General features: G+C 39.3%; 1 protein-coding gene across 4 annotated transcripts in view; it reads right to left on the bottom strand.

Moving 5' to 3' along the window:
- Positions 1–620: 620 nt before the first annotated feature.
- GOLIM4 (golgi integral membrane protein 4) overlaps positions 621–22,722 on the bottom strand; it is a 68,311-nt gene continuing 46,209 nt past the window's right edge. Inside the window, exons 7-17 of one of the 4 annotated variants that reach the window (XM_032776770.2) lie at positions 21,143–21,225; positions 20,414–20,497; positions 16,515–16,697; positions 14,703–15,047; positions 12,837–13,060; positions 11,439–11,518; positions 10,808–10,923; positions 9,487–9,660; positions 7,976–8,044; positions 4,707–4,787; positions 621–2,634 (exon numbers count right to left, since the gene is read on the bottom strand). In XM_032776770.2, coding sequence (XP_032632661.1) covers positions 2,476–2,634; positions 4,707–4,787; positions 7,976–8,044; positions 9,487–9,660; positions 10,808–10,923; positions 11,439–11,518; positions 12,837–13,060; positions 14,703–15,047; positions 16,515–16,697; positions 20,414–20,497; positions 21,143–21,225 — 1,598 coding nt within the window. In that variant the 3' untranslated portion in view covers positions 621–2,475. The remainder of the gene's footprint in view (positions 2,635–4,706; positions 4,788–7,975; positions 8,045–9,486; positions 9,661–10,807; positions 10,924–11,438; positions 11,519–12,836; positions 13,061–14,702; positions 15,048–16,514; positions 16,698–20,413; positions 20,498–21,142; positions 21,226–22,722) is intronic. The other 3 variants (XM_032776767.2, XM_032776771.2, XM_032776773.2) reach the window with 3 other exon arrangements.

Raw genomic sequence — 22,722 nt, 5'->3', positions numbered from 1 at the left:
ACAAGACGCAGCCTTAGGAGACTAACAGTAGACTTACTTATAGAAATAATAATTTTACAAGTGCAATTATTGTTTTTTTTCTGAGCCCTGGCCTCCTGCCTATCAATAATGAACAATTAATGAAGGGCATGGGTAGGTAAGGATGTGTGTGTAGCCAGATGTGTATATGTTTATCGTAATTGATCAAAAATGTCTATAATTACAGAAAATCTAATTTTTCCCATATCTCCTTTATTTGTCATGGAGTCAGTTTTTTCTTTTTTAGAGGCCTCTCATATAGCGAGGCCCTAAAATGTAGTTTAGTTAGTTTATGCCTTAATCTGGCCCTGCCAGCTACAAACAGTTAAATCAGTCAATGTATTATAACACTTTGGACAATTACAGTGGAATTTTTGAAGAGCTCAAAGCATTGGCCATGCTCTGTTCTGATTGAATTCAATGGGAATTTTACCACTCACTTCCCTGAAAACTGAATAAAGCCATCATGCAGTGCTTCTGAAAATCCCACCCCTGCTGTACGGTGCTGCAGTCCTCTCTCCACCCTCACCCCATGAACACATTCACATAAGGTAAGAATGGATATGTACAAAAACAACAATAAAAGTCACACTGCAAAAAGATTGGTAACCCACATTCTAGCTTTATTGACTGCAGGCAAGTTTTTATTATGCCTCAAATAATTAAGTTCTGCAACAGTGACATTAAAAAAAAAAAGACCAATTTATCAAAATAATTGTATTCTGAAGATTATGTACATATTATACATTTTACAGAATTACATAAACAGACATTTTTATACATAATGTAAATATGGTAACCAGAAAATCCAAAATATACGTTGACCAAAATATTCCTATGAAATGTAAGAAATATATAGGGCACTTTAAAAAAGATTAGAAATAGTAAAACTATTTAAAAAAGTATAATTGAGTTAGTAGAAATTGAATTAAATTACAATCATATTAAAAAGTTAAACTAAAAAATATTACTTATGTATCATTCAAAAAAAAAACTAAAGAGAAAGAAACACACTTCCCTTTATATATTAACACCTTCATGCTTGTAGCGATGGTATGCCTCATTTCCAGCAATGGGACATAGCCTAGGAAATCCAGATTTCCATTCCCCAGCGGTTAATTCAAGAGTACCACAATGGTTAGATTATAGCCTTTAGGCCTAAACCCTTTAAATTAAACAGTAAAGGTGTGTAACAGTACAAATATTGTATATTTTCATGCACCTCAATTACATTAATTGTAGGACTTGTATACTTAATAATAACCTACCAGAGGCCCAGTACATTAACATTTTGGCATACAGTGCTAAAAGGAAGCAAAACACACTGCAGTGTGCTTACAGAAGTTTTGTCACTGGTTTGCTATTCACCAGCTGAGCACAACAGGATATATAGACATCCCTGTGGATGACCGCTGCAAGAAATGTGGGAGCCTACATTCAGAAGGGGATGTCTTGTACCAGTCCTATTAACTCACTTAAAATGCCTTAAGCCCTTTTACTCTCCAAAATGCATGTTCAACAGGCCTTACACACAAATGATCATTAAAATGTTTTGATGATAGTGGGCCAGGTAAACATTTTATGAGCTAGTTTGAGTATCACCCAGTTATTCTTCCTGTAAACCTTCATTCTTCTAGTGCAGAGTCAGTTCTCAACTGATGGGACTATTTTGATTTTGCATCTCTGATTGTCTGAGTAGTTCTTTACATAATGCTTTCTACACGTACTTTACCCACAGACCATCTTTTATTATCTGCTGTGATTTCTGTAACTGAAGCACCTTGATACACACTAAAATTAAGTTTATAATAATTGTACATAAACAAACAGCTATTAACAGCACCATATTCTTAAAGCTTTTATAGCTTGCATGTTTTAAAGTTGCACTGGATCTACATGCTGAGACCTGATCCTGCAAACACATATGCCCATGTTTGGCTTTAATGGGACTATTTGCATGCTTAAAGATAATGAAACTACTCATTGTGGCCTAAAATTTAAGCACATAAGCATTTCAGGATTGGGGCTTCACTGTGTAATTCAGCTAGCCCTTACTCACCCATGAATCACTGAAGGCAATGAAATTATTTGAATGACTAAGGTTGAGTAGTTTTAGGCACGAGATCCCTTCACATATAAGTTACAGTGTAAACCGAATGTTCTTTCCAAACTTGAATAATAGGAAAGCTTAAATTTATACCCAAAATGCTCTCTTAAAACATTACCAGAATTATGACAAGAATGAGACCTATTCCATTGTCTGTCTTTGTGTTGCCTTAATATAAAAGAGATGCTAATCTAGAATATCAAAATAGTGTATTCACATGTATTTATGAAAGCATCTAATAGAAAAGTAAAAAACATAAAAGGCAAACTTTGAATTACTGTAATTAAATATCCTTAGAAAAAAGTTTGTTTCAAGCAAGAATCTTTTGTTGAACATGATCCATAAAACAGTTACATTTCCCCTCTTCTATGAGCTTTTGCTGCAATGGCACCACCTTCCTCCTCATCTTCCTCTTCCTCCTCATAATTTTCTTCATGACCTTCTTTTTGGTTGTTCTCTTTGTGATCTCCTTGCTCACGGTCTGCAGCTTCATTGTTTTTTTCATCAGCCTGAAAAGAGAAAACAAAAATGGAAGGATTCAGTGAAACTACTGTGACACTCTGTACCTCAGGGGAACACCCAGCATCCCCATGTTCACCCCTGTAAAATGATTGTGTGGTATCCAATGCAAAGTTTGTCATGTTGAGTGTCTTCGGAAGGCTCATGATGCACTGAGCATGGTTGTTGTAGTGATGTTATAGTAATTGTTGTAGTAATGTTATAGGTTATAATTTCATGTATATAGTTATGAGGCTGCAAATGTATCCTCGTGGCTTAAAGCAAGCCCAGGCAAAAACTCTAAGAGCAAAGAAGCAGTTCACACCTCATCAGGGCATGTATGGGACAAACCCAGCCCAGTCTCACAGGAATAAAGGATGCTGGCCTAGGCAGTATCAAAAGAATCTGTTGGACTCCCGAGTGACTCACCCCCCTTCCTTTGGCCAGTTTGGAACTGCAATGAGGTAATGCTCACCGGACCCTGAAGGGGACGGGGGGCAAAGCCAAGAGGGAAGAAAGGACATGATAAAAGGGAGAGATGTTTGCCAGGCTCTTCCTCTCTCTTCCACCTACATCTACAGACACCACACCAAGTGACTGAAGCGCTGATCAAAGGGGAGAGCCTCGCTGAAGAGCAGCCAGCCAGTCTGTGGTGAGAAGCATCTAAGTTTGTAAGGGCATTGAAAGTGTTATGATCAGCTTAGAATGCATTTTGCTTTTATTTCATTTGACTAAATCTGACTTATGTTTTGACTTTTATTCACTTAAAATCTATCTTCGTGGTTAATAAATCTGTTTGTTTATTCTACCTGAAGCAGTCTGTTTGGTTTGAAACATGACAGAGACTCCCCTTGGGATAACAAGCCTGGTACATATCAATTCCTTTGTTAAAATGACAAACTCCTATAAGCTTGCAGTGTCCAGCGGGCATAACTGTACCCGGCAAGACTGTGGTTCCTAGGGTTGTGTGTGGGACCAGAGGTACTGGCTACTGTCATTCGGTTTCACAATCCAAGGAGCAGTTTACGTGCCAGAGCTGTGCGTGAACAGCCCAGGAGTGGGGGCTCTCACAGCAGAGCAGGGTAAGTGGCTCCCAGAGTCAAGGATTGGAGTGACCTAGCAGATCACCGGTCCAGATAACTCCAGGGGAACAGCACAAATACATTTACCCATAAATCTTTTAAAAATATATATTGTGTGGTGGTTATAGCATATCCCAAAGCACATGGCTGGGTTAGGGTAAAATTCTGGTGCAGGGCAGGACAGAACTTATAGCTCTGAGGAAGTGAGGGCAAAGGTGGCTTTAAGCCTCTAAATTCTGGGATTCTCTAGAACCTGATGCGTCATAACCCAAAATCTCGGTGGAGCTATCAGCCTGCCATAACCCCATCCACGACGTTGAGGCTTGCAAAGTGGCCTCCATAAGGCAGGCTGCATCTGTCCTATACAATTTCTGTGGCAGGGGGACTGTCCCCTATCTAGCTCTGTGGTTTTATAGCCCTGTATTATGCCACAGAGGCTGTAGTGGGGATGAAAGTTTCATTCTTTACAGTCTGATCCTGTTGAAGTTAATGTCAAAAGTCCCATTGATTTCACAATAGCAGGATCATATCTTTAGTGAGTTACATTATTAAATGTGGTTATAATGGAATATTTATAGAATTCTATAATCCTCATACATGACAGAATAGCACATTACACAACACAATACAGATTCAGGGAGAGTTTCTGGGTGGTGTGTCTTGGAGGCACAGCACAGGATTTGCAGCTTGGATATGTGTGTGGGAGGGTGGGGAGCAAATTTAGAGATACAATTAACTAGGAAATAGTAGATGAAAAAAGGGGTGATTCTCATGTGAAGCTGGAAGAGTTGATGAAGGAATTCTAGATGCTAGAGCTGAAGGCTCTCCAGGTTGAAAAGGTTTTTGGGAGGAACAGGAAGTGAAGTAGGGCAGGAGGCAGTTGAGGCAGAGTTTGAAAGTTAATTTATGCTTAAAAGTGAGCTACTGCCTTTATTGTGTAATGTCTACCATGACTGTAGCTTTGCTAAAGACAACTAAACCTACTATTACTATGTACCTACATTTTCATCATTTTCACCATATGGCTCTTCAGCATTGTGTTCCAGTTCCTTTTTCTTCTCTTCAGTCAAATCTTCTTGGACCTAAACGGCACAAACATACAGCTCTGCAAATTTCTGGTTTCCTTTAAAATTAGCGTGTGGGGAGTATAATCTTTCTACAGTAGAACCTCAGAGTTACGAACGTAACTCTGATACATTCGTAACTCTGAACAAAAACATTATGGTTACTCTTTCGAAAGTTTACAACTGAACATTGACTTAATACAGCTTTGAAACTTTACTATGGCAGAAGAAAAATGCTGCCTTCCCTTTTTTTTTTCTTTTTAATAGTTGACATTCAACACAGTACTGTACTGTATTGGCTTTTTTGTCTCTGCTGCTGCCTGATTGCATACTTCCAGTTCCAAATGTGGGGTTGACTGGTCAGCTCGTAACTCTGAGCTTCTACTGTGGTATTTAAATGCAAAACAAAACTAAAACCCTGTTTAAAAAAAATCACCAGCACATTGTTCATCTGCACTGAAAAGAAATGTCTGAATTTAAAGTACAATTGTCATACAGTGCTCCCCACTACAAGCCAACACACATGCACACACTGGAACTGAGATTTCTTTATCAAGTTTGTCCCCTTCCTTCAAAATTAAAACTATTGTATTAAGTCTGTACAGTGGTTTTGATTAAATCAATCCCATCAGGAGGCTCCTATAATTAGATTTCAGGCTTGACATGTGATACTGACATTTAGTGGTGTATACAAAAGACCAATTTCCTCCTTAATCTTTTTAATATTCTTTCACTAGTATGTGTAGTGACCCTGAGGCTGATAGGGTCCAAAGTGACCTAGACAAATTGGAGGATTGGGCCAAAATAAATCTGATGAGGTTCAACAAGGACAAGTGCGGAGTCTTGCACTTAGGATGGAAGAATCCCATGCACTGCTACAGGCTGGGGACCAACTGGCTAAGCAGCAGTTCTGCAGAAAAGGACCTGGGGATTACAGTGGATGAGAAGCTGGATATGAGTCAGCAGTGTGCCCTTGTTGCCAAGAATGCTAATGGCATATTGGGCTGCATTAGTAGGAGCATTGCCAGCAGATTATTCCCTTTATTCGGCGCTAGTGAGGCCACATCTGGAGTACTGGATCCAGTCCCCCCAACCCCCCACTACAGAAAGGATGTGGACAAATTGGAGAGAGTCCAGCAGAGGGCAATGAAAATGATCAGGGGGCTGGAGCACATGAATTATGAGGAGAGGCTGAGGGGAGATTTGATAGCAGCCTTCAACTACCTGAAGGGGGATTCCAAAGAGGATGGAGCTAGGCTATTCTCAGTGGTGGCAGATGACAGAACAAGGAGCAATGGTCTCAAGCTGCAGTGGGGGAGGTCTAGGTTGGTTATTAGGAAACACTATTTAACTAGGAGGGTGGTGAAGCACTGGAATGGGTGACCTAGGGAGGTGGTAGAATCTCCATCCTTAGAAGTTGTTAAGGTCCGTCTTGACAAAGCCTTCGCTGGGATGATTTAGTTGGGGATTGGTCCTGCTTTGAGCAGGGGGTAGGACTAGATGATCTCCTGATCTCTCTTCCAACCCTAATCTTCTATGATTCTATATGTCAGTCTTGTGCAGCTCTGCAGGTTTATTTTGCCCCAGTCTTGCCAACAAGATTCCTATTGCCTTTTATGGGAGTTCATGGAATAACTATAGGATCAAGTGATATGATTTTTAACTGGGTACTCCAGTTGCAGGAAACCTAAAGATTATATTTTAATTTTTTTTCAATGTGACTAAGTTTCTGGCTGCTTGGGCACAGTGAAAAGGCTTGGACCCAACCCACATTCACACTAAGGTCCTTTTACACCACTCTAGCTACATAAATAGGTCTTAAATTGGATGAAAATGTAATTTACTACTGATTTATGGCTCCTTTACACTGCTAGAGTTGCATAAAGAGGGAATGGTGAAAATTAGAATCCAGCCCATTACTGTTTAAAAAAACCTAGTTATTCCAGTGGCTTGCCAGTACTGAAATGTTTTCTTATTGTCTGTAGGAAAATTTGTAAGGAGCAGCAGTGTAAAGTTCCTCACTCTGCTCTGCTGATATACTTGGATCCATTTCCTGGAAAGACCATTGCTAGGAATGGCAGTCAGTGGCAGATTAACCACTGACCCAACAGGGCCTGTGCCCAGGGTCCCTCAGCCAACTGGGAGTCCCTGTGCCCCGACCCTGCTTCCCAGCAGGAGTGCAGGGAGGTGGGGGAATAGAGGGCCTTCAGGTGGAGGGGGTGACCTGTTCTGGCCCAGAGCCCCATCAAACTGTAATCTGCCTCTGGGGAGAGTAGCTCACTTTCCATACCCATTTGATTCTCAACTACTCTGTAAATACTGCCAATATGGGTAACAGTTAGTTCTTTTATGGACACCAAATCGTTTCACATAAAACACTGAATAACTGCCAGAGGCAACTTAATACCCGTCGCTAATGACCTGGGTTGATTTCAACATATTTTAAGAAACTGGCAAATGTTAAATACATACCATTTAATCTAAACAAAAAGTAGCAGAATTTCATAAGTGAGCACTGAGCAATCATATCTACTGCTTTGTAGTACACTACTACAGGTAAAGCAGGACATGGCCGTTATTAGTTAAGTGTTGAAGAGCTGCAGAGCAGCATATAGGCCTGCATGATTAGCATGCAACTCAAAATTCTGAAGAGGAAAAACAAAGTTGTTTCCACTGTTTTCTCAGTGTGAAAGCAATGTACTGACAGCTTCTTAGCTATTCAGTTGCATGCATACTGGGAGCTTAAATAGCTCAAACTACTTTAATGAACCACGGATAAATTAGTCTGAGCTAAGGAGTCAGTAGTTAACTGGGAAAACTGCTTGCATGAAACTGAGGTATGTGATTAAAGCATGACATATCAATGAGGCTGTCAGTGACGCTAGGAGGGCTAGAGGTTTCTGGGTTTTTTTCCTGAGTTGTGATCAGCTTAATGCTTTCGGTAACTGCATAATTAATGCTAAAAACTACATAGGAAATTAATGGACTGCCATACATCAGCATAAGTACTCAAAAGAAAAAATTATGATTGAAGTATTACATCAATGACCAAGGGAGAAGTGATGATCACTTCCCATCTTTCCAAAAGCTACTAAGGGAAAAATGATACTTTTTTACTTTTATAAAACTGACTGACGTTCACCAAAGTGAATTGAGATCTGTTATGCTACCTGAGTTCCACATATACTCTACATTCTTTTTATTACCTCTTCTTCTCCCTCTTCTTGGTACTGTTCATCCACGTTATCTTCTTGCTGGTCAGGATTTCCTGCCATCTGCAGAAACAGAATGGAAATTTAGTTCTACCATGCACGTCTCTTAATTTTAGTAATCCAGACTACTTGCACTGTAACTAAAATATCCTATATTCCAGAATAATAGTGTAGCTAATTTGTAATCTGTTGAATATCATTAAGAATAGACTGGTTACATCCTTTACACCAAGTCAAATTAAAAAAAGACAGTGGACCGATTATAATGAAATCACTGCACAACACAAATCAGACTACATACAGCATAGGGACAAAAAATACAGTCCCTGCCACACAAAGTTCACAGTCTAATGGCAAATACAATAGGCAGGATGCAATGGTACACACAGAAGAAAAAACAGAGCAGGCCGTTTATTGGGAAACCTTGCTTGTGAGAATCATGGAAGTAAAATTCTGTATGAGGGATATGAGTGAAGACAGGGCAGTGGCTTGGAGAATTGTAATGGGAAGTTGTTCACTCAGGGAGCAGTGTACAAGATGACACGGGGATGGTAGCAAAACAGGGCACTGAGCCTGGCAGCGGGGATGGGGGTGATGGGATTAGAGACGAGGTCAAGATATCATAAGAAGCAGTTCTGTAATTTTACTTGTGCGTACTGTATATAGTATAAAAACTGCCCAATTAAAACAAAAACAAAGGTCAGTGTCTTGGTATCACAGTTTGAATGTTAGTTACTGTCCTTCCTCATACAGCATCTTTAGAACAGCCATTCTCAACATAGCTGTTAATATGTACTGTGATGGGGCAAGGCCAGATGGCTACTCTAAAGTACTGAGAAACAGGTATGTTAGCCCCAGGCTAAACAAATCCCTAGGACCATGGTAACCAAATGGCAGTTGCTCCAGGTTAATCAAGGCACCTGGAGCCAATTAAGACCTTTCTACAAGGCAGTGGAGATAGCTACTTTAATTAGAACACCTGCAGCCAATCAGGGCAGGCTAATCAGGGCACCTGGGTTTAAAAAGGAGCTCACCCCAGTCAGGCAGGGAGGAGCCAGAGGAGAAGGAGTGCGAGTGAGGAGCTGGGAGCAAGAAGGCAAGGAGCTGAGAGTGAGAGAGTGTACTGCTGGAGGATTTAGGAGACAAGCATTATCAGACATCAGGAGGAAGATCCTGTGGTGAGGATAAAGAAGGTGTTTGGAGGAGGCCATGGGGAAGTAGCCCAGGGAGTTGTAGCTGTCATGCAGCTGTTACAGGAGGTACTATAGACAGCTGCAATCCACAGGGCCCTGGGCTGGAACCTGGAGTAGAGGGCGGGCCCGGGTTCCCCCCAAACCTCCCAACTCCTGATCAGACACAGGAGGAGTTGACCCAGACTGTGGGGAAGATCACTGAGGTGAGCAAAATCTGCCAAGAACCGCAGGACCCACCAAGGTAGAGGAGGAACTTTATCACAGTACACACAATTGCACATGTTCTAAAGATGCTTCCTTTTATCCGCTCACCACTAAATGTTCCTCCATCTCAGGATTCTCCTGCTTCTGATTATTTTGTTTGTGCTGCTCATTCTCATCTGGCACATTCTCTTCTCTCTCTTGTTCAGCTTCTTCAAACTCATCCTCTCCCTGATTGTTAGGATCATCAGCTGGGTTCACATCTTCTACAGCTGCCTTCTGTAACTTTTAGAAGGGTGTATTGTATAAGTACATTAGTCTCAGCAATTCCATTTCACTTGAAAATGATTATAGTAATAGTTACCTCAGGGCTGATCCAGTGCCTGTTGAAGCCAATAGGAGTTTTTCCATTGGCTTCAGTGGGCACTGAATCAAAACCTTAGTGATTATGAAAAGTACCAGATTTACAGCACTGGAAATAAATACGTCAGCTCTGAATAAGGATACAGCTGGGATGTGCTCATCTGTCTACTAGGAACTAGACTGAGGCTACCAACTCATTCCACATAGGATACTGCAAGGCTTTTGGTTATTGGTAATACAGCAGGTGATAACACCTGATAAAATATAGCTCAGTCAGGACAACAAAGACAGGTCAGAATAGTTAAGTGTCAAACTCTGATCAGGCGCGACTCCACATAGCTCACAAAAGTTGCTCTCCACGTTACCCTGGGCTGTGATATCTTGACCTGAGCCACATTTTTATCAGTTACTTAAGGGTAGGGTGACCAGATGCCCTGATTTTATAGGGACAGTCCCGATATTTGGGGCTGTGTCTTATGTAGGTGCCTATTACCCCCTCCCCACCTCCGTCCCGATTTTTCACACTTTAACCTACTTAAGGGAGAAAATGCCTGATAGCTCCTCAACCTTTGCTATTCAATAAATGCTGTTTTTCCTTTATGCTTCTTAGCCAATATTATCCCACAGATTTAATACTGCAGCTGCCAAGGCACCAGTAACATCTTTGTGCTAATATATATTCTTCGCTTCAAACATTTTGCCACACAATCTAGTATTCTAAATAAAGATGCATGTATGCAAGATCACGTATACACCACAAAGCTGAACAAAATATAATGAGGTATTTATGTAGAATTGGATTCTCCCCCCTCCAAGATGGCATCTACTATGATGGACAGCTGATGAAATGCTTGTTTACTGCTTTTGTATCGGAGTGTTCCCAGTTTAAGTTTCAACAGTGTCAAAATCCTCATGCAGGGTTATATCAGAAGCACAGATCTGGGGTGTGTTGAAAGACAGAATGCCTTCAACCATGATGACCCTGCTCATTTCTAACAAAACAAATAAAACTAAAGAAAGAATTTAAATTGTGTCCAAAATCTTATTTCAACAGCCAGATTTGTCTTACCGCTGGCCCGTCTGCCTGCTGGTTCTCTGTTTCCTCTGGTTCTTGCTGCTCATTTGCATTAATTTGGTCTCCTACTTCTTCAGCTTCATCTTGGTGCTGATTGTCCCTTTCATACACTGACAAAATTAATTATTAGAATGAGTATTACAGTCGCTCCTGGAGTCTCGAACTGAGAAAAAAGGCCCCATTGCGGTAGGTGCTGTGCATAGGTGTAGTAGTCCCTGCCCTGAAGAGCTTATGATATAAATAGACAAGACATACAAAAGATTTAGCTTCATTTTTACAGATGAGAAACTGAGATACAGAAAGATTACGTGATTGGCCTGAAGTTACACCGGAAGTCTGTGGCAGAGCCAACAACTGAACCCAAATCTCCTGAGATCCAGTCTAGTCCCTTCACCACGAGGCTGTCCTTCTTCTCGTTTGTATATAATAATAACTGCACCCATATCTTAGACAATACAACGATCACAAATCACTAATGAAACATAGTCACTGATTTTAATCGTAAAGAAAACTACAGTGTTCTTATTGGAATCCAAAGCAGCTATATTTATTTCTGAATGGATGAGACAATCTGACACTAAAGACAGTTCAGATGAGGGGGAAAGGAAAGAGAATTCAGTCTCACCTCCATCCTCTTCGTGGATGCCTTGCCCCTCTTCTCCTTGTACAATATCATGGTCCCTATTGTCATAATGAGCTTGTTGGCTAAAAAATTATATGCAAAAATAGTTTCAGTTTCACAGACAGTTCTGGCTTTTTTTTTTTTTTTTTTTTTTAAGGATTCCCAGGTTTACTTTCCTGTTAGCTAGGTTTTTCCATTAGCATTTTAAAAATACGTTGTTAATATACATTATGGAACACGACAATTTTATGTAGGATACCTTACTAGCCTTTGCATCTATTTTCCTATCTACAGAAATGGTGGTGGGTAGTATTGGCTTATTCGTAGGGCTGTTATAAGGACACAAGTTAGTGTCTGTACAGTGCTTTGAAAATGTAGGGTGCTAAGAAATGAAATCAAAGAGTCTGGTATTCAAAAAGCTGTTAAATAATGGTCCCAAAGCAAAGAAGTGATACACATGTACTTGAGCAATTTAGGCTTTGATCTGGCAAGGAGTTTGCTTATGTGGCACTCCCTCTAGAACTGGGGATTTGGACAGTACTAATTCACTTCCTGGTAATAAGGCTTTTTTTTTTTTTTTTTTTTTTAATATTGCTCACGTTAATATTTCCCTATTACTCTGTTTCAGAAAATATTTCTGTAAACATCATTATATAGGTTTGAGCTTCAAAAAATAAGTGAAGGCCACTAATGGCTTTGAAATTATCTAAGCAAGAGAGCAGAAAGAGTATTAACTGAAGACCGTTATTAAGTGGGAGACTGAAAAGGGGGGGGGGGAGAAGATAATCTACAGTACATAGACTATAAACTACATTTACAGAACCTTGATGTACACTCAAAGGTTCTTTATTTTAACAGGCCTAAAAATTTTTGAACATCACGGATATGAATCAAACCAATTTTTTTTAATAAAATCCAAAGAGTTAATGCTAAAAGTTCATCCTTAACTCATGCTAAAGGCTACACAAAGCAAGTGATATTAGCCCTTCACTTTCACAAGCATCAAGTTCTCATGACATTATTTTAAAATATCTTCTATTTAAGGGGTGCTTTTCATCCTAAAAGATCCTAACACATTTCAAAAACTGAAATTGTCTATGTACAGCACTGCTGACGCGTAGCCACCTCTGGGGTACGGAATAACAACCAGGTAGCACAAAACAAGCCACATGACTCTACTGGGAAAATATGTATAAACATCCACGATACTAGGCATGTCCTCAGGGCAGCTAGCCCCTCTTGCATCTCCAACCTCCACAGCTACCCTCTATTTTTAGCACACTAGCGTGATGACAGCTAGCAGGGTGTGTCTCCTCGAGGTGCAGTTTACACTGAAGTGCAGACATACCCCATGAAACCCAGAGTGCAGACCACAGCATACATGTAAGGGAAGTTGTTAACCTTAGCTGGTTTTTGTACTGCTCTTCTCCTCGTTCAGCTTGTCTCCGTAGTGCAAGCTCTTTTTCTTGAAGCTGCTGCTGCCGTAATAACTGCCCTTTCAGCCTTTGCTGGCGTAGAGATTCCTGATGTTCCCTTAGCTGTTTGGCTTCTTCAGCTCTTCGGGCGGCCAGATGCTGCTGTTCCAACTGTTCTTCATAGGCCAGTTTGTATCTTTTTGTTACACTCTGTGTCAAGAAGTAAAAGAAACATGTTTGAATATATACACTTCTGAACTTGCCTCCTTGGGTACCTATTTCCTTTCAGTATCGGAATGATTTTCCTGGTACAACGCATATTACCAGCAATGGACATGCTAAAACTACTCATGCCAGAAAAGGAAGGATGGGAGAATTATGCAGGCAATGGATAAGATGGAGAACAATGTATAAATAGCTGTTTTGTGATCAGAGTCAAACTTCACTCTTGAAGCTTTAATCATCTTACTTGAAGCTACACATTAAATGCTCCCATTATAATCACAGCTGCTTTTTTTAAAATGAGGCTGTGGTATAAAGTTTTTAGCACCATAAATCTGACATTGCCACAGTATTATGATCCCATGTTGACAGGCACTTGACATATTTTAGAAAGTTAAAAAAAATTGCTACTACTGGCTGTCTGAGGCTGTCTGAAAGAATACGGGAGGTAGGGTTGATCATGGGGTCAGGGTGCAGGTAAAAGAATCAAAGGTTTGTGATAAATGCAGTTTATCCTATGGCTATCTCCAATACATACCAACATATAGTACACGTCCTCCAACTCACACTCCAAATACATCCTGTGTAATATCTGAACTAAATGCAAACTGTGCTGACCTACTCAAGCACAGCTGGGTAAATGACACAGCTTGACAGCATCACCAAATTGTTTTTTTGGGGTTGTTTTTTTTTTGTTGGTACATTACTAAAAAAAAAAAAGATTACTGACAAAACTGGAATTCAATGATGGTTTTATTCTTGACTTGAATGAGAGCTTGACTGGGTCTTAAATAAGAGACTAAACATTGTTTGCAACCAGGCACGACAGAGGCAGGTATTGCGCAATCTTCCGTCATTGCAGCCAAATCATAGCCTCATAGCCTACTATGCCCCCACCTACCATTCCAGTCCAGAGCATCTCAGCCAACGTTTTTCCATCAGGCTTGAATTCTGTAATTGTTTTGTTAGATGGATAAATGCATACAGGGGCTTGGATGAGACCAACAAATAAATGTTTCTGCTTGAGACCTGCCCAGAATGTATTTTCCAGGTCCTACTGTTTCTATTTAAAGCTTCACAGACTATGCCTTGCCTTTACTATTCATTAAATTCCCTTTGCTCCTCTCGGCATGTTCATCTTACAGCTAAAATGCTCTGTGAAAATATTAGCAAACACTTGAATGAAGAGTGTTTACTAAAGTTAAACCAATAACTGAAAGGGAAATGTAATTGCATTTGCTATGACAGGATGACACTTCAAATCTAATATTGTAAAGAAAATCCCCCCCCAAAAAACCTCAAACACAAACCTCCCGTCCCACAACCCACAAGCTTTAGACTGGACTCAATCTGGCTTCCCTTTTGCACCTGCAGTTATTTGCAAGTGGAATTAATGTCACTTAGACATTTACACCCAATTCAGAAAGCACTTTATCATGTGCTTAACTTTAAGCATATGCTTAGAGTCCTAGGCATTTAAGTGCTGTGTTTTAAATGTTGCCTTACTCCTCAACTGCCTGCAAATCCAAATTATACTAATTACATCTGCAACTAATTGCAGGTGCAAAGCACGGCCTGCAGTTGACAGGTTCCAGAAAGAGTGGCTGTTGTTGAGAAGAGAATCTTGCACCTCTGAGTGAATGTGTTCACCCAGCGTGTTGGCTGCTTCCTCTTTATGTTCTCGTTCTTTCCAGTCATGTTCTTCTGGTGCTTGATCCTGTTCTTCCACCAAGTTCTCAGGTTGCCCTGCCTGCTCCATTTCCTCTTCCTCAAGTTCTTTTTTGTGTTCCTCTTCAACTTGGTCCACGTGTGGCTCTTCATCTTCTCCTGCTTCTTGTTGCTCCTGAATGTTCAGTTCTTTGTGAGGGTGACCCTCATTTGCTTTTCTGCTCAAATGTAGAAGTTCATCTCTATCTTCTCTTCTCTTGGAATTTATTTCTTCCCTTTCCTGTGGCTTCTCCTTATTCTGAGGTACCTGTGTAAAATGATATATTAATTCCATGATATTTCAGAGATGTCTACTTCTAGAGTCCATGGCACTATAAAACATTTTGCATGACTTCCATAAAGGCTTAATATTTTATAATGTTCATAAAAGAAAATGTCCACCTGTTTATTATCATCAGTGATTAGGTCTGACAATCACTCAAGACCTCTTTCATGTAGACCTCAATGTGATCTGAAGTAGCAGCTAGACATCTGTCTACCTATTTGTAGGTGTAAACGGAGTCATCTTTATTAATATGTGCATCCATATTAATTGTTGGCACAAGAGGATACAATTTATTTAGGGTACAAAACTGTGCCTGCAAAAACTAGTAGTCGCTGAATATCTGACTCATAATTTATATTCAGATTTGGTTATGTTCTGAAAAATGCTAAGGGTGAGATTTCCAACCTTACTCATGATGATCAGCACATTATTCTAAAAATAGAGTCTTACTGAAGTCAGTGATAACTTGTGGAGTAAAATATTACTCCACATGAGTAAAGCTGGCATAAATCAGCTGTGTTCTACAATAAAAATTAAGGCCCAGATTCTGATACACTTACTCACGCTGAGTAGAATTTCATTCAATAACCAGCACTGATGGGCCTACTTCTGGAGTATGCTCAATGTGAGCATGGGTATGAGAATCTATTCCTTGGATCTATGCAACTAAAAAATCACAATGACATAAAATAATTCAACCTACTTTTAATCTAAAATGAAGCCCAAAATATTTATCTTCCAGTTTAAAAAAAAAAAAGTTTTATTTTTAGGCTTGGCAGAATTCAATTTTTAATCATGGCAATGGATAATATTGATGTTTATTTTAAAACATTGTTTTCAATTTTTATCAATATTAAATGTTCACATTTGCACAAAATGTGGGGTTTCACACAATAATTTAATGACAGGAGATGCTGAGGTTCAAGAAGTTAAAGTGTAGAACAGTTAAAATACAAATTGTAAACATCATACATCAAAATGTCAAAAGTAAACATGTTTAAATCAAGTTCTCAAGTAACATTTTTCTTTGCCTATCTGTAAATTTTGATTTTCATCTATGGAAATATTTTTTCATCCATTTGTGTATGTATGATGAAATCAACATTTACTGATGTATAAATCTAATTCCTCCGAGCCTATTTGTTTTGATTCAGAAATATTTATTCTCAACTTGCAGAGAAACATGTCAAATAAGAGCTCATCCCTGGATTTTACATGTAAACCTGCACTTTTCTTTTCACGTAGCAAAGAATGTTTGAATTGTAAAATATTGAAAAGATACATTCAGATTTCTTCAGAATTTGTGTTTAAACCAAAACAAACTGGCAAATTCAACACTACTTGAATCTGCATTTTTCATCCAAAATAGACTTTTGTCCAAAAAATTTCATCAACCCCTTGCTGAAAATCATCAGGGAAAAAACTGCTGCAGCAGTCAATGATTTTCACCTCTTTTTGCTCTTCAACTGCATTTTTCTCATGTGGTGGGAGGTCACTATTTGGAGGTGTTGCTCCTGCCACTGCTACTGCCACTTCCTGTGGAACATTTGGCTGCTCTAACTTTTCAGGTTGTCGAAAACTTGGCATTTTGTTGAGTGTGTCCTTCAGTTGTTTATATTCTTCTACCTGGGACTAAAATTGAAATATACCCATTGTACTACACCAGACAAGCATGTTATTAAAATACACACCCACTCCGGAGTGAGTTTGTTGGCAAAATGGGTACACAGAATCACTCAACATGCACATCAGATCAAACATCAAGATTTTAAGACTGGTTGCTTCCATGCATTAGATACATGATTTAATACATATTCATCAATCACAGTGAACATGCAAATACAAACCACGCAGGAAAATCCCTACAGTACAGAGATGGCGATTAGTTTTTCATGCCAGGCAGAAGAAGAGCTGAAGGGAATGATTACATTTTCTTTGCACACTTTAAAATGAAAGAAACAGAGTGCCATGGATTTTTTCTCATCTGCTCAGTAGCAAGAGATGCAATTTTTAGAAACAGAAATCAAGTTTAAAAAAAAAAGTCACAAGTGATTAAAAATTCTCAGCTATCTTCAACCTTTAGATAAATTTTATCAATAGACAAGAGTCAAGAGAAAATATTATGGGAGAAAAAAAAATCAATCAAGCTGGAGCAACTTTAATGGAAAACAACAAATAAAGTAACAACACTTCCACTGGTGGAAGGGAGTGAGTGGGAAGGGAAAAGATAAATTTAGAGCTGCTAAACATCCCTTCACACCCCAAAGTAAGATGTCAGGGATTCACTTTTTTGCAACTGCACTGATGTTTTTCAGGCCAACAGAAGATCTGTTCACTTTCAGCAAGCTACCCATGCTGGACGTTCAGGCAGGATTGGGAAATTTCACAAGCCACTCCCCATAAAGCAGGTGTACAAGAAAAACCATTCAACTCAGAAAGCAGGGTATTTTCAGAAGGGGCAACTTTCATAACCAATTACATCTGTCAGATACACAAAAGATAGTGCCTAGTACTGCAGCTTACCATTTACATATAACCCCTCCACCTTGTCCTGTTCCACTTCCCCTCTCCTTGTGTTAAGGTTTATAACTCTGTGGGAAAACATTTAACACTATTTGGAGCTAAAACTTGCCACACAATCACTCAGCTTTAAACAACACTTAAAAATCACTCAAAACATTCTTTCTTGTTTTGAGGGGAAACAGTGGGTTCTAAAGGCATCAGATTCTCTGTTACTCTTGTGAGGAACTACTGATTGGGAGTAAATAAAATGAAATGCTTCAAGTTATTATTTTGGTAAAAACGCCCACATTTTTTTTGTAATTTTAAAAAAAAATCCAAATGAAGGTTTAGCAGTTGGCTACAGTACACATCCAGTGACTGTGTAGGCCCCTTGGTATACTCAATGTAATATCATAACAATAAATAGTACATCAAACAGACATGATGCATCACATCATATCAATGTATAATATTGATACAAAACAAAATCCACAGTGCTACAGATTGACATGATGCAGTATGTGGTAATAGGTCCAAAGTTAGACGCACCTCAAAGCATCTTCAAAACACTATGGCATCGATTAAAATGGACATGCCTAAAAGCAAAGCAGAATGTGAAGTAATTACAAGTCTGGCTTTTCTGGAGGGAGGTCTCACTTTCTCTGTGTCCCTCTTCCCTGCTTGATTCATTGGAGTCTCTGACTATGCATTTTACAGAAAAGATTAAAGACAATGTTAATTACAGTCCCTAGATAAAACTGGAATTAAGGGTCTTAAACCTAAAAGGTTATCCTTGAATCTAAATGTCCTTTCCCCTTACTGGCCATATAGAGAGATTACTATATACAGGATATTCTTAACAGTGTTCTCAGTTCCTCCAATTCAGGACTCAAAGGTTGATGCTATACTCCACCCCACTACACAAATCATTCCAGGCTAAAAGTTGTCATCCAAGGCCTTAGCCTAAAGGGAATTAATACTGGCATGAACATAGAGTTTATAATATATATTAATTTTTCTGGCTCTTTGAGCTCTAGAAATCCACATAAGTGGTGCTACTTTAAAGATTCAGGTCACAAATATTTGACTGCTGACATTATCCATCCTTTTAAATATCTACCATATATCCAACAATGATGGGGTGCCTTTTTGAATGGTTTGTCTGAGTAATACTGCTGTGAATCCTTTCTTCAGCAGGTTTGCAAGAAAAGCTATGCAAACTTGTTAAGTATTGCCTGTTGATTTCAGAAAATTCACAAGATGTATGAGTACTCTGTTTAATAAGATGAGTGTAACATTATGCATGTGGACAGATTAAGTCTAAAGAAAAGCAAGGGTAGGTTTTGTGTTTAAGAGGACGAACCAAAGCCCAGCGAAATCAATGAAAAGCTTCCTATCAGGCTTCAGCTTAGGCCCTAAATGGGATTACAGGAGACCTATTTTTGAAGAGTGTAGCAAACAGACCCCTGGACTTTAGCTGACAGTGGAAGAAAGATTATTGCCTGTTAGTTTGAAAAATTGGCTTCCAGCACATATTGCTATCTGAAATGACATGTCTTTACTTTTTTCAGTCTACAAAATACAATTATGGAAGAACATCAAAACACCGGCCTGTCTATTAGTATATAACCTGCCTTCAACAGCAGACAGAATTTAGGAAGAAACACTCAATCCTGTAGCTCCCACTCAATATTCCAAAGATTTTTATAGTATTTTTTTTTTTACATACACTAGATTTCTGTTTTCATTCCTGATCCACTCTCTTGCCATACTAACCTAAAGGTAGGTACTACCATCCTAGCTTCCCCCAGAACTTTTCTTTTCATCATTATCCTCCTTGATCTTTTGGTAATTTTCCCAAGATAAGCAGCAGACCTATACCACACTAATGGGAACATGTAGCTACTACTGGAATAGCTGGCTGGCTGTGTAATTTGCCATCCAGGTACTAGCTCTTTATCCTGTATATACAATTTTTTTAAACTTGTTAATGCTCCTCCTTTTTAGTGTCTCCAAAGCCCATGTGGTGTTCTATGTTCCTCCATGCACACTCTGTCTCTGCTGCACTAGCTAGTCCTTTACACTCCACCTGCTTTGTTATGCTAGGACAGGGGGCGGCAACCTTTCAGAAGTGCTGTGCCAAGTCTTCATTTATACACTCTAATTTAAGGTTTCGTGTGCCAGTAAGGCATTTTAACGTTTTTTTAGAAGGTGTCTTTCTATAAGACTATAAACTATTGTATGTAAAGTAATAAGGTTTTTAAAATGTTTAAGAAGCTTCATTTTAAAATTAAATTAAAATGCAGAGGCCCCTGGACTGGTGGCCAGGACCCGAGCAGTGTGAGTGCCACTGAAAATCAGCTCGCGTGCTGCCTTTGACACGCGTGCCATAGGTTGCCTACCTCTGTGCTAGTACATACACAAAGCTAGAGCACATTGGCTTTTTAAGTGAACTAGTTCTTTAAATGTGATGTGTTCCTCAAGTGTCAGAGTCCTGACACCTTGAGTTAACCAAAGTTCTATAGGAGAAAGAAAGGAAAGCCTTCTGCAGTCTATCATACTTGGAAAGATACCACTCTTATCAGTAATTCATATGTTCAGTTGGACCCATAATGGAGTCGTCAAAGACCAAAACAATTATTTAATTTGCTATAACTTCAAATTTAGCAGCAGCCCTTCAAGGCATGCATTTTTCCCTGAGTTTGTAGCAAGGTGTTAACTGTAGATTCCCATGCAAAAAGCTGCATGCATAAGATTATAGTCAGTTGAGGTAAGATAAAAAAGTTCCAGGAAGATTAAGCAGATCTCATAAAAAGGAGAGATGATATTCTGTTTTCCTTTCTGACCTGTGCAGCAGCTAGTGCACTCTTGTGGTCTTCCAATGTCACTACAAGCTGGTCATGTTGGGAGAGTAAATTCTTATGTTGTTGCTACATGAAAAAGAAGAATGTTACATGTTTCATATCGTTTGTTCTGGACTGCATCAGGTTAACCTTAAATTGAAATATATCCCGACAGGTCTTTCCAACTTAAAAATCCTAACTGGGAATAACACACACTTTGATTTTTTTTAATGCGTGTTTAATATGGAGTTCAATATCAGAGTGGTAGTAGCAAACACCAAATTTAAAGCCAGAGTTTTGTAACCACAGTTGAAAGTTGGAGCAGATGTGGAGAGATAGGACCTGAAATGGAATACACTTCAATATTAACATTATTTACCAAAAGACAAATGACCGTTTATGAAGAAACCTTTCCTTTTGCAAATAAAACAAAACAGAATTTTAAAACCCCAACAGTCTTATAGACAGGGCCATTTCAAAACCATGCTGGATCATGCCCAACTATATTAATTTTTATTCTTCCTCTGATCCCATCTTTGTATTCACCATCATTCTTTTAGCATTATAGAATAGCTAAAGTATAGACGGCAAGAGATAAGTAATATATTTTAGTCAGGTTTTTCAGAAAAGTTAAACATTTTCATCATAACCTACCTCCAAGTTGTTGAAATAATGGCAAAGCATTTCACATACACTAGGAGGAGGGTCTATTTCTAGGGAACAGAAACCAACCTTGACATCTTGTAACTGGGTATGAATATCTTGGTGTGCTTTTCTCAGCTGTCTATTCTCCTCTCGCAAATTATACAGAGATTCTATTAAAACAGAAGGCAAAGACGGAACTCAATCGGATTTATGCTTTCATAATTTTAATACCACAAGTTTTAAAGTATTTGTTCTTAAATACTCTTAAAGCCTAATTCAAGATGATGTACAAAATAAAGATTATTATAAAAATTGCATAAAATACCACATAACTGCGTTAGTAAAACACATGAGATGAGTGCACAGAGATCAAAGGAACTTGTGCTGATATTGTGTTGCTCTCACCCCTATATAAAAACACAGCCTTAGACTTCCAAGACCAAGTTCATTAAATCCACTTCACCAGTTTCTAGATTAAATTTATTTTTGTATGACCATACTCTCATTTCCTGGCTGAGGGTAGGGTTCTAGTGGTATATCCTATATTTAGGAGGGGGGCGGTTGCAAACAGCAGAAGCTTCAGCCAGGATCTTGGATGCTATGCTGGGACTCTAACAGAGTAATAACCCCCAGCCACCACCTCTCTCTAGGCTGTATTTAGAGTCTGGAAATTTTCTCCCCTAAGACTCAGCAGTTTAATTGGAAGCAGTGACCAGAGGGGCAGCAGATATGTAAACTCAAAGGGGATGGAAGTGTGAGATGGAACTGGAAAGTGTGGTAGAAGAGGAGTGGGTGCTACCACTAAGAAGGAAAGCAGCAGTATGCCAAATCCAGCCTTCTGCTTCAGGGTTCTGTATGGGTTGGCACCTCTGATTTGCTCTGAGCCACCTCAGGAGCTGGGACCTTTCTCCCATCTCTTAGGCAGCTCCAAAGCTGGTGAGTGTGTTGTTGGGGCATGGGAGGGTGTGGCAACAGCCCTCCAGTTTAGGAAGAATATGAGTCCGACCTTTTGTTCTATGCCATTTATATTCTAAGATCCTCTTGACACAAAATGGGACACTTGGAGAAAAATAAGTTATGCTTCAAAGTACTTTACATACTAACTAATTAGTTCTCACATCATCCTTGTGAGGTAGATAAATATCCTTATTTTAGAGAAAAATATTCTAATATTTTACAGACAGGGAAAATGAGGTAAAGAATGTGAAGGCACTTCACCAAGGGCTCATAGTTAAACTGACAACAGAACTAGCAACTGTGTTTTCATCAGAGGTTGGTTGTTTAAGAAAGAGATCCAAAATCAGGCCCAATTTTCCCAGTTTTGAATGTGGAGGCAGGTTCAGAGCTGAGCATTTGACTCCAGCCCCCAACATTTGAAAGGTTTCAGGCCAGGAACCCTGCCCTATCTGTAATCAAGATAGAGTCAAAAAAGCAAAACATACTCTAGTTAGAATTCTCCCAAAAGGTCCCAGAAATACGGGATTGAGAACCCAAGATATGAATGGCAAAACTCAGTAGCAATAACATGTAAACTGACTAGTAAAGGAGCAAATGCTGAGTGAGCATGATGACCTGCTATGCTCGGTGTGTGCGAGTGCACCATTTACACGCATGCCCAACTCCACTCTTGGTCACACACACCAGTATTGATTTCTATGTTTAAAAAG

This window comes from Chelonoidis abingdonii, chromosome 8 (assembly GCF_003597395.2).
Source record: "Chelonoidis abingdonii isolate Lonesome George chromosome 8, CheloAbing_2.0, whole genome shotgun sequence".
In the NCBI taxonomy this organism is placed as follows: domain Eukaryota; kingdom Metazoa; phylum Chordata; order Testudines; family Testudinidae; genus Chelonoidis; species Chelonoidis abingdonii.
The sequence above is the reverse complement of the archived record's forward strand: the minus strand, read 5'-3'. Positions and strand labels throughout refer to the sequence as shown.